This window comes from Vidua macroura, chromosome 10, assembly GCF_024509145.1.
Source record: "Vidua macroura isolate BioBank_ID:100142 chromosome 10, ASM2450914v1, whole genome shotgun sequence".
NCBI classification, from domain to species: Eukaryota; Metazoa; Chordata; class Aves; order Passeriformes; family Viduidae; genus Vidua; species Vidua macroura.
Window position 1 is genome coordinate 1,302,004 of NC_071580.1, and position 13,333 is coordinate 1,315,336.

Sequence of the window (13,333 nt, forward strand, 5' to 3'; positions counted from 1 at the left end):
TAGATTCCAATAAATTCCCTGGTTTAGCTTATCCTGTAGCAGATTTCTGGCCCCTCTGTGTCACCAACCACCTCATCCACCAGATGATCCCAGCAGCTGAAAATGCCTGGAAAGAAAAAAGGGGCTGACTCCAAAGTCTGTCCCCATAACAGGGATATCATTTTCTGGCCTGGTGAAAGGGCTGTGGAGATCAAGTGAAATAAATGAGAACTCACTTTGCTCGTCAGCTCAGACTAAAATGCTGCAGTGATAAATCTGGAGTGTTACATGTGGGATCCACAAAGTATTTTTCTTTCCTGGAAGTCCAGGTTGTGTCTGTAAGGAGCGAAGAGGAGCGAGCATTGCGTGGGTGATGCCTCCTTCACGGGGGCTGTGTTTATTCCCTGGAATCTGGCAGGTTCCTGGGAGACTGGGGCTGGCTGGCAGCTGCTGCAGCTGATGCAGAGGACGTTCAGCATCCCTCGGCGGATTTGGGGATTTGCAGGGGGTGGGAGCGGAGGCAGAAAGCAGCTCCAGGGATTGGAGCTCCATGCAGGAGTGGTGGCTCCTCAGCTGCTCTCCGTCCCTCCCAGCAGAGAGCAGCAGATCGTGCACGGATCGGAGCGCCCTGGATGTGGCACCTCCTGCAGGGTTTTGTGCCAGGGATGTGTGGGAGTGCTGGAGCAGGGCTCAGTGCCATTGTCTGCTCGCTGCCTGCTGCACTCCCCGAAGTTGAAAGTCTTAAGCAGTTCTCACATTCAAACATGAGTAATCTTGCCCGAAGCCTTTTGCAAAAGCTGCCTTTTTCTTTTTATTTTTCTTTTTTTTTTAATTTTATCTTGGATATGTTCCTCTATCTGCATAATACAGATAGAATAATATGCCAGAGAAGCATGTTGTTCATGTTTGCAAAAATATTTGGTGGTTGACAAATGAGCTTGATGTACTGTGCTGTTGTACTGACTTGACACTAATCTCTGCCACTTAGAGCAAATGAGAATAAATCACCTCTCCTCTCTTATCTTCTCCAGCCCGAGCTGTGTGTGCACTTGCAGCTCAAGCTGGCTCAAGGTTTATTTAAATCCTTGCTTTCCCAGCAATCCTGTCCTGCCAGTTCAGTTTGGGTTGGGAAAAGGTCAGGAGCAGCCCTGGAGCTGGCACTTGCACAGTGCTGAATCACTCGGTCACTGCGTTCAGGTTTCAGACGTGCAGGCAGGACATGACAAAGGGAGAGGGGGAATGATCCCAGCAGCTGGAAATGCCTGGGAAAAAAATGGGGCTGACTCCAAAGTCTGTCCCCATAACGGGGATATCATTTACTGGCCTGGTTAAAGGGGCTGTGGAGATCAAGTGAAATAAAACCACGCTTGCTCAGCTGTTGAGCTGCAGAAATGTGAGCTGAACATTAATTGGAGAGGGGCTGTCCATTAAAAGTGTCATGTTTGTGAGCATGGAATTCAGCAAGGTATGGCCAGTGGGCTCACTTTGGGATGGCTCCCTGTCCTCACTGTCAATCTGAGTCACAGCTCTCCAATTTGGGGGCTTAAGCAGAGTTGTGAGCTCTCTGTTCATTCTGAGCCCTTCTGTGTTTAACACAGGCTTCTCTTATTTCTGCCATCTATAAACCAAGTCAGTATTGCCCAAGTATTTACACTGATGTTTAATTCTGGCAGTGATTTGGTGTTTGTCATGCACATTATGATCATGAAGCAATGTTTCTGTGCAGTTGAGAGAAGATAATTTCAAATTATTTTCCGACTGAACAAGCAAATGTTTTATTTCCTTCAGATTGTCACTGCTGCTTTTTATGTGAGCAAGAACCTAATTATGATTTCACAATTTGTGCACTGTAAACTCAAGAATCAGAAGGTGACAAAAGGTAGGTTTTTACAACAATAAAATGTTCTCCATGATGTAGCACAGTCTTTACTGAGAGATTTTCCTACAGCACCTAAATACATTTTATTTCAGAGGCATCCAAAAATAGAGTGTACAAATTCTGGAGATCCGAGACCTGTTGCCTCCAGTTTTCCCTTCCTTCTCATTTCTGACCCACACACATCTGTGAATATTTTCCATGGATTACTTTCAGTTGATATAAAAAATGCAATAGATTTTTGGAATCTGGTTCCATATTTTAACTGATTCCATGGTTTTTGTGGAAATGTGTGGGAGTTGAAACCAAGCCTCATTTCTTTGTGGGGTTCAGCTGATTTCCTCCCTGTTGATTGAAAGTGGGATTTTTTTTTTTGCTTATAGCATAAAATATGTTGACATCCTCATGTGTTCTGTTTCAATATATGCATTTAAAAAAAACATATTCCAGGGAATGAAATTACTGGAGCTGTGCTTGAGCAGATCCTGGTGGTGGCTGGAATGTTCAGCCTGCCCAAGGACTACTGTTTTGTCTGAAATGGAAGACAGCTCTCTTCATGTTGTATCAAATCAAAAACATTAACTCATCAATTAAAGAAAAAAAAAAAAAAAAAGGAAAAAAAATCCATGGTACAGCAGAGGCAACAAAAAGCTGAAGTAAACCAGATGCCTCCCCACAGACTAAATGGGGGTAAAGCAGAGTCAATATGGAAGTGATAATAAACCTGGAGAGAGGGCAGTGCTGAGGGATTTCCTTCCTGCTGCCTCCTCTGGAAACAAACGCAGGCTCTGGAGCATGGAACAGCCCCTGCCTGGTCCAGACTGACACAGTCATCAACATCTCAGTGAGATTTTACTCACTCACATCCCATACATCCTTGCTTTTGCAGGTTTTTATCAAAAAACTTCATGTGTGGGAAAGAAAGTTACATTCTATTCATCAGTTTTGTTCATTAGCTGTTATTTAATCATAAATTAGTTAGCATACATAATTCTAATAGAAGAGAGAAGGTGAGAATGGACATTTCCTGTGCACCCAAGGAGTTCCCCAGCAGTTCCTCCACTGCCACCCTCAGCACTACAACAGTGAGCAGGGCTGGGCACAGAGCCCAGAAAAAAGAGGTGGAACTTCCACTGCTGCCAAGAAAAAGAGACATGAAATTCTACCTTTGCATTTGCATATTTGTACTGCAAACAGAAAGTGACCTCAAATCAACAGCAGATGTTATTTTTCAGCCAATTTGTTTGTGTGTCATTCCAGGCAGTCCCAGCCTGAGGAATTCGGGCACAGCCTGGATTGTAGGGTGTGGAGCTCTGAGTGTCACTGCCCTCTGGTCCAGCAATCCCAAGGAATAATGTCAATTCTTACCTGTCTCCATTAAAAAAAAAAATCCCACCCAGTCTTGAAAAGTTTGTGTACTTAAAAAAAAAAATGAGGATTTTTTAACAAGGATCTAGCAATCATGTTTGTGGATGGTTTTTCCCACCCATCCCAAAATAAAGAAGTTATAAAATTGCTTCTTTCAGTGCCTTCCCAGGCTTCTTGTGTCCTTTGGGCCCCGAGGATGCGCTGCTCTGAACTAAAAGAACACAAATGTTGTGTCTCTGCCTGTGGGAAATGCTGTAAACATCCACGTGGAGACCACAAAAAAAAAAATCAATAAAAGTGGAAAATCACCATTGTACCTGGTGCTGTCAGTGCAGCAGGAAAGTTCACAGCCCATTCCAGCAGTTTGATGGCCCTCCTGCTAATGCCAGGGAAATAATTGTAATCCAGCAGCACGGCCCAGCAGGGAGGCAGCTTATTTTCAAAACACAGCCAGAGTGAGAAAACCAGCAACTCTTAAACTGTGAAAAATGAGTAGTTTGCTTTCTCCAGACAGGATGATTTTTTTTTAAATTTTTTTTTTCCTTTTTTTTTTTTTTTTTTTTTTGTGGCTCAAGCTACAGTTTTTCATTTTGATTGGAGTTATTGTGCCCAGTCTTTTTTAGCAGGAGGACTGGATTGATACCAGTGTCTTATCCCAAAAGCCTGGCACCAGTTTTGATCTGCACTGTTGTGAGATGAAGATGAAACCCTTCCTAGCCCTCTCTGGTCATCTGAAGAGCAGCACTGCCCTGCCTGAAAGGAGTTCTGTCCACAAACTCAGCCGTGGACTCAGTTTAATCCTCTGAAATGCCTCTGAGCGTTCTTGCCAAAATCCATGTGCTTTTCTTGTCCAGAACTCTCCTGACCTGATTGAAATGCCAGGCTTCATTTGTGGCTCTGTGTGTCCTGTGTTTTGCTGGGCAGCAGATTCCCTCAGCTCCATAAAAACCTGAGTGGCTTTTTGGCACTTGTTTATTTGATTTTCTGTTCCTTCCAGTGCTGGGTTCTCCCTCACACCGAGCCCTCCTCAACTCAAACCCCTACTTTGCTTTTGGGACTGAAAATAATGGGGTTTTTCCCCCCATTCAGAGAAGGATGATGAGAATTTTAGGAAAGCGCTGGTCTTGGATTGCTGGAAAAAGATTGATTGGCAGGGGAAGAATTTACAGCTGGATTTATCAGCAGAAATCTGCTTTCTATGATTGTTGCCATGAGCAAGTGGCATCCCCCCTTTTCTTTCTCCAAACTATTCCATCATGGCAATAAAAGTTAGAATTAGAGGAAAATTAGTTCTAAGTCTTAGCCAAGGTGCCATTACCTTTCACCACAACCTCTTCACTATCAGTATATTTTTAAAAACCCCAACAAACACATCAAAAGACCAGAAGATTTTACTTTGTCAATTATATACAGACATTTTAATTCATTGTGGAAGTGATTAATTAATTTTTAAGCTTGTTGATATTCCCTCTCTACCTGGAATGGCAAAGTATTTTCAAACAGATCTGCTAAATACACTGCTACAGCAAGAGATTCCTTAAAAACTAGTTACCATTTGGAAACAGATTGTCCCTGCTGTTTGCACTCCCACAAAAATGGCATTAACCAGAGATCTAAGCACTGTAACAGTTCCTGAATTTTCAGTGATTTGTGCTGAAACTCCAAAAATTCAGAGCCCCAGAAAGACATGAAAAGAATGACTGAAAGTCTTGGAATGGTTAGTGCCCAAATTATCTCTAACTGGCTACTGTGGGTACATTTTAACATTTCTTTGTATTTATAAAACTGTTATTTTAATGATGTGTGTATAAAATTTGTGTTTAGCTCCAGAGAAGATGCACAGAAGGCACCTTTTACCTGCTCTTTGCCTTGGCCATGATGGGAAACTGCACCTGTGGACTGAGCCTTGTTCTAAAGATGCCAAACCCCAAATCCTCCTGGGCCCTCTGCTTTGTTCACCACCTTCCCTGGTGTCACGATCCGCTTGTTGCGGGGTGTCGTGATGGTTCTTTTCACCGATCCCAAAAGTGCAACAAAGGCAAACAACAAGGGACTGTCAGTTAATCACAACAAATGCACCTTTATTAGGGGCCAAAAGAGTAAATGCCATAGTGGGGGATTAGAAAGGAGATAGAAGGATAGAGAGAGAGAAGAGGGCTATGGGAATAGCTACCAACACAGGCGAGATCCTCAGTGCTCCGGACGATGGGGATCCGTCTGTCGTGTCGGGGGAGTCTCCGAAGTTCTGGCCGACTCGGGGCTCCAATTATAGTCCACAGAGGAGAGAGGGGGGGAACAAGTGTAATAATGAAAGTTCATTGTAATCGCCCTGAGGGAACAGGTGAGTCCACAGAAACCACCAAAGCAAGACGAATCCAATGAAGAATAAGTCCATTTGAATCACTGAAGGGAAACAGGTCATGTCATTAGTGGTCAGAGCACCAATTTCCCCTCCTCCCTATAGCAGGGGTCTCAGTCTCAGTCCTTGGGAGGAGGGTTCTCATTCTTTCTTTGTCACAGTGGTAACGAGGCAGATGAGGGGTCTTCAATGAAGGACCACGGGAATCACCCCAAAAGTTCATTGGGCTTAAGAACGGAGATTAGAAGAGAAGCAGGCCGCGCATCAGGCTGTCCCGTGCTGGCTCCATGTCAGGTCTTTGCCAAGTCCTTGCCAACTCCTTGCCAAGTTCTTACCAGGCCTTGTTGGGAACAGCCAGCATGACAGTTCAGTGGTTCCACCCGTGCTGTGTCCTGTTCTAAGCCAGAACTGCAGTGGGAGAAGGGATTCTTTCTCGTGGCAAGAATGGAAAATGAGGGGCTTCACACGGGCTCTTACACCTGGCTCACTGGGAGCTTTGGAGTTTTGTTCCTTGATATTTTGGTATAATTTTCCTGCTACGGCTAAAGAGTCAGGGTAGGCTTATTAAAAAATAACTCAGAAATGAAGTGGATTTTTTTTAAATCACATTTTTTTTTCTAACCTGATAATTAAACCTTCTTGCTGAACAATAATTTGTACCCTTTTTATAATGATAATTCTTACAAGAATAGCAAGTTGACAGAAAATGCCAATATTAAAGCTACTTTGAACAGGTTCATTTATAACTTGGAGTCAATAAGTAGACACTAAAAGTTGGGAGGGGTTGCACATGGTGCTGTGGTATTTTTATATTTAATTTAATCATACCCAGTGTAGTAGTTATTGTTAATTATGATCTTTCCAAGTGGAGCACTGGCATTTTGTGCTCAAGAAATGAAAAGCAAAATCTTTGGAGAAACTTTTGTACCTTGGCTTTAAACACCTGGTGAAAAGGATGGACTGGGACTGTGCATTACAGTCACCTGTCTTGTTACCAGAGCTTGGATTTGCACTTCAAAGAGCAAAAAAAAGGAGATTTTCTGATTTTTTTCCTGTAGGTTTGTGTGTGGAAACATCTCGGGGCTTAACCCCATGAACTGGAGCCATAAACCAGGATGGAACCAGGAGGGATTCTGGGCATTTTGTGTTAATCCATTCCAGACTAAAAGCAAGTTCTTCACCAGATTTACCTGGAACTCTTCCAGGAGCTCTGATTCCCAGAAGTTATGATTCCAGTCGGGGTTGTCTTTCTGATTAAAGGAATTTCAGAAGGCCCTGCAATCAGAGGAGTGACCAGACAGCCCTGGCCTCGGGATGGGCCCTGAAACTCCTGTGCCATTCCCCAGCCCCAGGCTGTGGGCTGGGTAAAACCTTCTGCACCGTGGAACACAATCCCCACTGAGCTGGGGACACTGAACTGTGGGTCCTGGCCTGTTCTGAAACAAATTCTGCTTTTATCTGTTATGGGAAGTGCATTCTGTGAGCAGACTGTGGGATTCAGGGGGTTATTTACTCCATGAACAAAAAGTCCTGACTTCCTCCTGCTCCAGCCCCCAGCTGGAAACATAAACCAGGCAGTATTTATTTACCCAAAACCCCTCAGAACTTGATTTTGACGACCCTCACAGTACATTCTGTACAGATTTGCAGATGCTTTTCTATGATAGACTCTGAAAATCAGCTTTTTATTGCCCCCAAAGCCCCCCCACCCCATTCCCTGCCCTGGGACTGCAGTGCCAGCCTGCACATGACATCAATTCCTGGGTTCTGCCTTGATTGGGGTCTGAATCCAATCTTGTTAATAGTCCTCCAGTTCAAATTGTATTGGAAACAGATGCTTCCAAATCAGGTTGAGGAGCTTACAGGAATCTGGTCAAGTATAAAGTGTTGGTTGGGAATGGATGCAGTATTTGTAATCAAGAGAAAACAAAAGCAGACCTCCTGCTTGGAGAGCCCTGAAGGTAAGGGAGGCACTGCTTTTAAAAAGAGCTTCACTGCTGCCTCTTGCCAAGCAAGAAAATAAAAATCTGACAAATTTATCCATCACTTCAGTCCAGAAACCAAAGGAGGGGCTCACCTGGGTCTTGGAAAACAGGAATTAGCCCCAGAAGTCCTAATTTCTAAGAGGGAGGTGTTTCATCATTGGCATTTGTGTAACAGTCTGTTTTGAGGAGAAATTGCCTAATTCTGGTCGACTTTATTCCTGATTGTGTCCGGAGTTTCATTAGGTGGAAAATAAACCCTCGTTTCTCAAGGTCCAAGGCAGGATTAAGAGTTCACTCACTCTGTGTCTGCTGCACTATTCCTGTGCTTCCATCTGACACGGACTGATCCTGGAAACAAATGGGCTCCTGCTCAGGCTGGAGCAGCAGCTCCAGGGCAGGATTCCCCCAGAGCCCCTCCAGCCTGGGTTAAAGGATAGCAACACCCTCACCCCAAGGCTTTGGTGGCTGCAGTTAAAGGGGTTTGGGTGCACGAACAGCCAGTTGTTCCCATAATTAATGGGAGTGGCCAATGGCCTGTACAGCATGAGCTGCCCTCCTGTTCCCTTGGAGAGGAGTTTCATCACTGCACATTTCAGTTATAAATTGGACAGAATTCCCTTTTCCAGTCAGTGTTTCCTCCCACTTTGCAGCAGGAGATGCTTGGGATTCCTCGAGGTATTCTGGAGCTTGTCAGGGATGCTAAATCCAGGTTTGGATTTTAGTGGAGCTTTATGTTCTGTGCATGACTATTTAATGTTTCCCTTGTACACAGGGCTGCAGTCCTACATGTTTGAAAATCCTAAATCAGTCCAGCCCTTGGTCTTGGAGCAGCACCATCCTGAAGCTTCTAAGAGCCTGAATCAAGTGCAAGTTTTTCTGGAAAACTTCATCCTTTCCTCTTATTTCCTCCCCTGGGTCCTTCCTCCCCTGCTCCCTCCAAACCCAAACAACTCTGCTTTGTGTTTAGTTCAGAAAAAAACCCTTTACTGAGATTTTTCCCTTATTTTTTAGCTTTGACATCTCCCTATTGTCTGGGAATTGTGTCCAGCTCTTCCACATGTTTTCCTTTTCATTAAACATGGCCAGGCTGTGAGTGGATAGCCAGAGTTTATTCAGCAAGAGCCAAGCTGCTGTACACAAACTTCTCCTGCACTTTTGGAATCCTTTCTAACCCTCCACAAAACACCAGGCTCTGCAATTTAATTACTGGGCTAAAAATAGAAGCCTGGCCTGACAATTGAGCCAGGAGAGTTTCCCAGGCAGAAATTCAATTTCTCTGCACTCCTGTAAATGCTTGGGGTTGCCTCCAGTTTTTAAACTCAGTTTTGAAATTCATCTCAGTTTTTTTTTTTTTTTTTAAATTGCCAGTACGTTGTTTAATTTAATGGAACAAATTTGCTGCAGTAGCTCAGTGGCTGTTGGAAAGTTTACCCTGGAACCCTTTGGGTGTCTCCTCCACTCTGGGCTTCTGTCTTGAGGTCTGAAAGTTCCTGGATTCTGTATTTTGGCAGTTCAGCTTTTTAAAATTTTTTTTTTTTTTTTTTTTTTTTAAAGAAGCAGCTGATATATTTGCTGCAAAAACATGCTGGAAATGCTCTTTGAAAAGCTGCACATAATTCGTGTTTATCATTTATTCACCTGCAGAGCTCTGGGGCTGTTGCCAACGTGGTGGCTTGGGGTGCTGCAGTCCAGGGGCTTGGGGATGGCTTTTCCAACCTTAAAAACTCCAAGATTCTGTCACTCTCTAATCCATGGTGGGACTTCCAAGAGATTTTCCCAGTTCCCAGGGGAAGCCTCTGTTAGAAGCCAAAGTGGTTTGTACCAAACTCAGAACTCAAGTACAAAACTCCTCGAGTACCCAGCAAAACTGGGGAATTGTGATTATTTTGTATTTAAGGGCTGTCTGTGCTCCAAGGCAATGATTTTACCATCAGGAGAGAGGACAAGGACACATTTGTTAATTCCTTTCAGAGGAGCAGTGTTTCAGTGGTCTGCTTTACAATGGGGATAAATAATTATGTGAAATTGCACAACTCCTGCTGAAAACAGCTCTAAATGTTGAGTCATTTGTTGTCTGAGTGTCAGTGCCTGGAAATTTGACTGCCTGGAAGTTTTGCAGGAGATGAGAATTGTGTGTTGTGACCAGGCCCTGCTGGGCTATTGCTAAGAAGAGTTTTTAAAATAATTTTTAATAACTTTTTCTCCTTACCAGCCTCTCTTCTCCTTTTCTACATTTGTAGGCTGATCAAGAAGCACCTTTGATTTCAGGTAACTTAAAGGGACACAATATAAATTTTGGTTTTAAATAATAAGAACTAATCAAAAATAAATTAGTTTTTAAATAATAAACTAATGGATTCAATGGATTGTATTTAAATTCCTGCCAAAAGCACCCACCAAAAATGAAATGTTTTCCCTGTGTTTTGAGGATCCGCCTTGGAGAACTCCATTGCTATATTTGTTTCAGTCTGTATTTCCCTGGTTTCTGGAGTGAGTGGAGGGAATTAAAAATTAACCTTTTCAGCCCATAAATTAAAGTGCAATTTGTTGTCCTCCCAGATTTATCTGCTGTACACATGAGATTAGCAATCTCCTGCCTGGCTGTGATTGAAACCATGACTTGTTCCTTCTTAAAGCCCTTAGAATTTGTTCTTCCATCATTTCTTCAAAGATTATTTCTCCTTTTATTGCTGCTCTGTGTAATCCTATTTTGGGCTGTCTTTTTATCCCCGTTTCATACTGCTGGTTAGAACAGCCAAATGTGGGGTGTCTAAAGTTGCTGTGGTTTAATTTGAGGCTTTTGACTGAAAAGAATTTGGATTTTTGCATGTGAAGCACTGGTGGTTCTTTACTGAGAAGTCTTATATAAGTCATTACTGTGCATGGGTTACATCGGGGCTTTGGCTTGAGAAAATGTTATTTCCATGCTCAAACATTCCAGGTTAAAGGCTGAAAGGTAGATCCTGATCACCTCTTCCTTAATCCCAGGAAAACACAGCATACAGCTCCCATCCCAGCTACTTTATTGGAGAGCAAAGTGCCTTAAATCTTTTTGATTTATTTTACTAATTCTTCCCTGGTGCTGCTTGTAATCCGAGATTAACGGCATTGTTTGCTAATTTCGTTGTTTTTACTATCATGGAAATCTCATTAACTAAAGGAAACATCTAAAATGTCTCTACGGCTTTATTTTTAAACAAATTAATCCCATTTTAAACAAATTCACCCCACCAACAGTTCTCTGTTATTGTCAGCAAACTCCTCCAAGACTGGAATTACTCCTGGTTGTTACATCCCAGGTTTGGTGCCTTGTTCAATAAGAAAACTGTGTCTAAAATAAGAAAACTATGCTTTATTTGCACCTTCTGCCTTTCTCCTGGAATGTGAGGTTTTCCCAAGTCCATCCTGGTGTTCCCCCTCCCCAGATTTGTGTTCCTGGGAAGGGAAGTTGGTTCACCATGTTGGTCACTCCAGCCTCCCATTCCCTCTGTCCCCTGCTAACGAGCCCCTCAGCATCCTCTGCAAGCACCAAAAGCTGCTCCCACTTTTTGGGTACAAAACTTTTTTGGGTACCCCTGTATTCCAAAGCCACTGGTGGACACAGCCCTGCTCCCTGCAGAGGCTGGGAACTCGGGAGAACACTGATCCCTGGGCTCAGGAGCCTTGGGACAGCATCCATGCTGCTGGAGCTCCCAGTTCCCTGCTGTGTGCTGGGATGAACTGGGATTGCTGCTGGAGCTCCCAGTTCCCTGCTGTGTGCTGGGATGAACTGGGATTGCTGCTGGAGCTCCCAGTTCCCTGCTCTGTGCTGGGATGAACTGGGATTGCTGCTGGAGCTCCCAGTTCCCTGCTCTGTGCTGGGATGAACTGGGATTGCTGCTGGAGCTCCCAGTTCCCTGTTCCATGCTGGGATGAACTGGGATTGCTGCTGGAGCTCCCAGTTCCCTGTTCCATGCTGGGATGAACTGGGATTGCTGCTGGAGCTCCCAGTTCCCTGATCCATGCTGGGATGAACTGGGATTGCTGCTGGAGCTCCCAGTTCCCTGATCCATGCTGGGATGAACTGGGATTGCTGCTGGAGCTCCCAGTTCCCTGTTCCATGCTGGGATGAACTGGGATTGCTGCTGGAGCTCCCAGTTCCCTGCTCCATGCTGGGATGAACTGGGATTGCTGCTGGAGCTCCCAGTTCCCTGTTCCAGGCTGGGATGAACTGGGATTGCTGCTGGAGCTCCCAGTTCCCTGTTCTGTGCTGGGATGAACTGGGATTGCTGCTGGAGCTCCCAGTTCCCAGTTCCATGCTGGGATGAACTGGGATTGCTGCTGGAGCTCCCAGTTCCCTGTTCTGTGCTGGGATGAACTGGGATTGCTGCTGGAGCTCCCAGTTCCCTGTTCCATGCTGGGATGAACTGGGATTGCTGCTGGAGCTCCCAGTTCCCTGCTCTGTGCTGGGATGAACTGGGATTGCTGCTGGAGCTCCCAGTTCCCTGCTGTGTGCTGGGATGAACTGGGATTGCTGCTGGAGCTCCCAGTTCCCTGATCCATGCTGGGATGAACTGGGATTGCTGCTGGAGCTCCCAGTTCCCTGTTCCGTGCTGGGATGAACTGGGATTGCTGCTGGAGCTTCCAGTTCCCTGCTCTGTGCTGGGATGAACTGGGATTGCTCCTGGAGCTCCCAGTTCCCTGTTCCATGCTGGGATGAACTGGGATTGCCCTGGGCTGTGTCCCCTGGCCCTGGGAGGTGACAGGGATGCTCCCAGCCATTCCCTGGCAGCACAGCCTCGCTCCAAAGGCTCTGGACCTGTCCCCTGGAAGCTGCTCCAGCTTTTCCAAATCCCAGTCCGGGAGTTTCCCAGCCCTCCTGCCGGGGCTTAAGGAGCCCCATCCCAGTTCAATCCAGCCCCTGCTGGGGGGTGTTAAGGGCAGCTGAATGGCAGGGGGGAGGATTCATGAATATTAACAGCCTCCAGTGCCTCGGTGTCCATCGTGTGGCTGCTTGTGAGAGGCTGCTGGAAATAGATGGGACGGAGACAGGGCATTGATTCATTCCAGGATGAGGGGGGTCGCCCTAATGTGCTCCAAACAGCTTTTAAATAATGACTGCGGAGGAATTAAGACCAGTTTAATCCGACTAAATAATACTCCTAATGATAAACCATTAAAATCAAGTTGACTTTTAGATTCTAGCAATTGTATCAGACAAGGTGATTACACTCACCATCAGTATTGATAATCATTAAAATAGATTAAACCATGGACTGGGAAATGAGAGATGCTGGGTGGCTCTGGCTGAAACGCTGCTTTGACTTTCCAGCAGGGCCCCTCCTGCTCCCTGGAACTTCCTGCTGCTCCCTGGGGATTCAGGGACCAGGCACTGTTCTCCACGAGCCTCAGAATGAGCAACTCCTGAAACAGCACATTTTATCTCAAAATGCCTTGGGAGGGTGGCTGCAGACAGCAGGAAGGAACAGGATTGTGTGGCCTTGCCTTGGCCCACTCGCTCTGCCTGTGCCCAACCCTTGTTCTGCTGTTTCCCAGGGTGGGAACACATCCAGAGGGAACGGCCCTCGCTGGGAACTGAGCTTTGATTTCTGCAGCAGCAGCCTGAGGTTTCTCCTCCTAAGGGAAGTTCTCGTAGATGTGGCCCAAAGTGACTCTGAGGAAGCTGAACATTCCGAGCTGCCCACGAGCAGAGCCTCAGCTCTGAGCTGGCCATGGCTGGACACGAGCTAGCCCTAAAGCCACCAGCCCACGGGGCCAGAGCCAGGT

General features: G+C 45.4%; 1 protein-coding gene across 1 annotated transcript in view; it reads left to right on the plus strand.

Annotated features, from left to right (window-relative positions):
* The first annotated feature begins 438 nt into the window (after window positions 1-438).
* Window positions 439-13,333, plus strand: part of LOC128812216 (lysosomal amino acid transporter 1 homolog) — a 40,927-nt gene continuing 28,032 nt past the window's right edge. Inside the window, 7 exon segments of the mRNA XM_053986471.1 lie at window positions 439-630; window positions 1,768-1,858; window positions 3,116-3,198; window positions 4,078-4,135; window positions 4,138-4,187; window positions 5,054-5,189; window positions 6,061-6,104. Of these exon segments, the coding sequence (XP_053842446.1) occupies window positions 439-630; window positions 1,768-1,858; window positions 3,116-3,198; window positions 4,078-4,135; window positions 4,138-4,187; window positions 5,054-5,189; window positions 6,061-6,104 (654 nt within the window).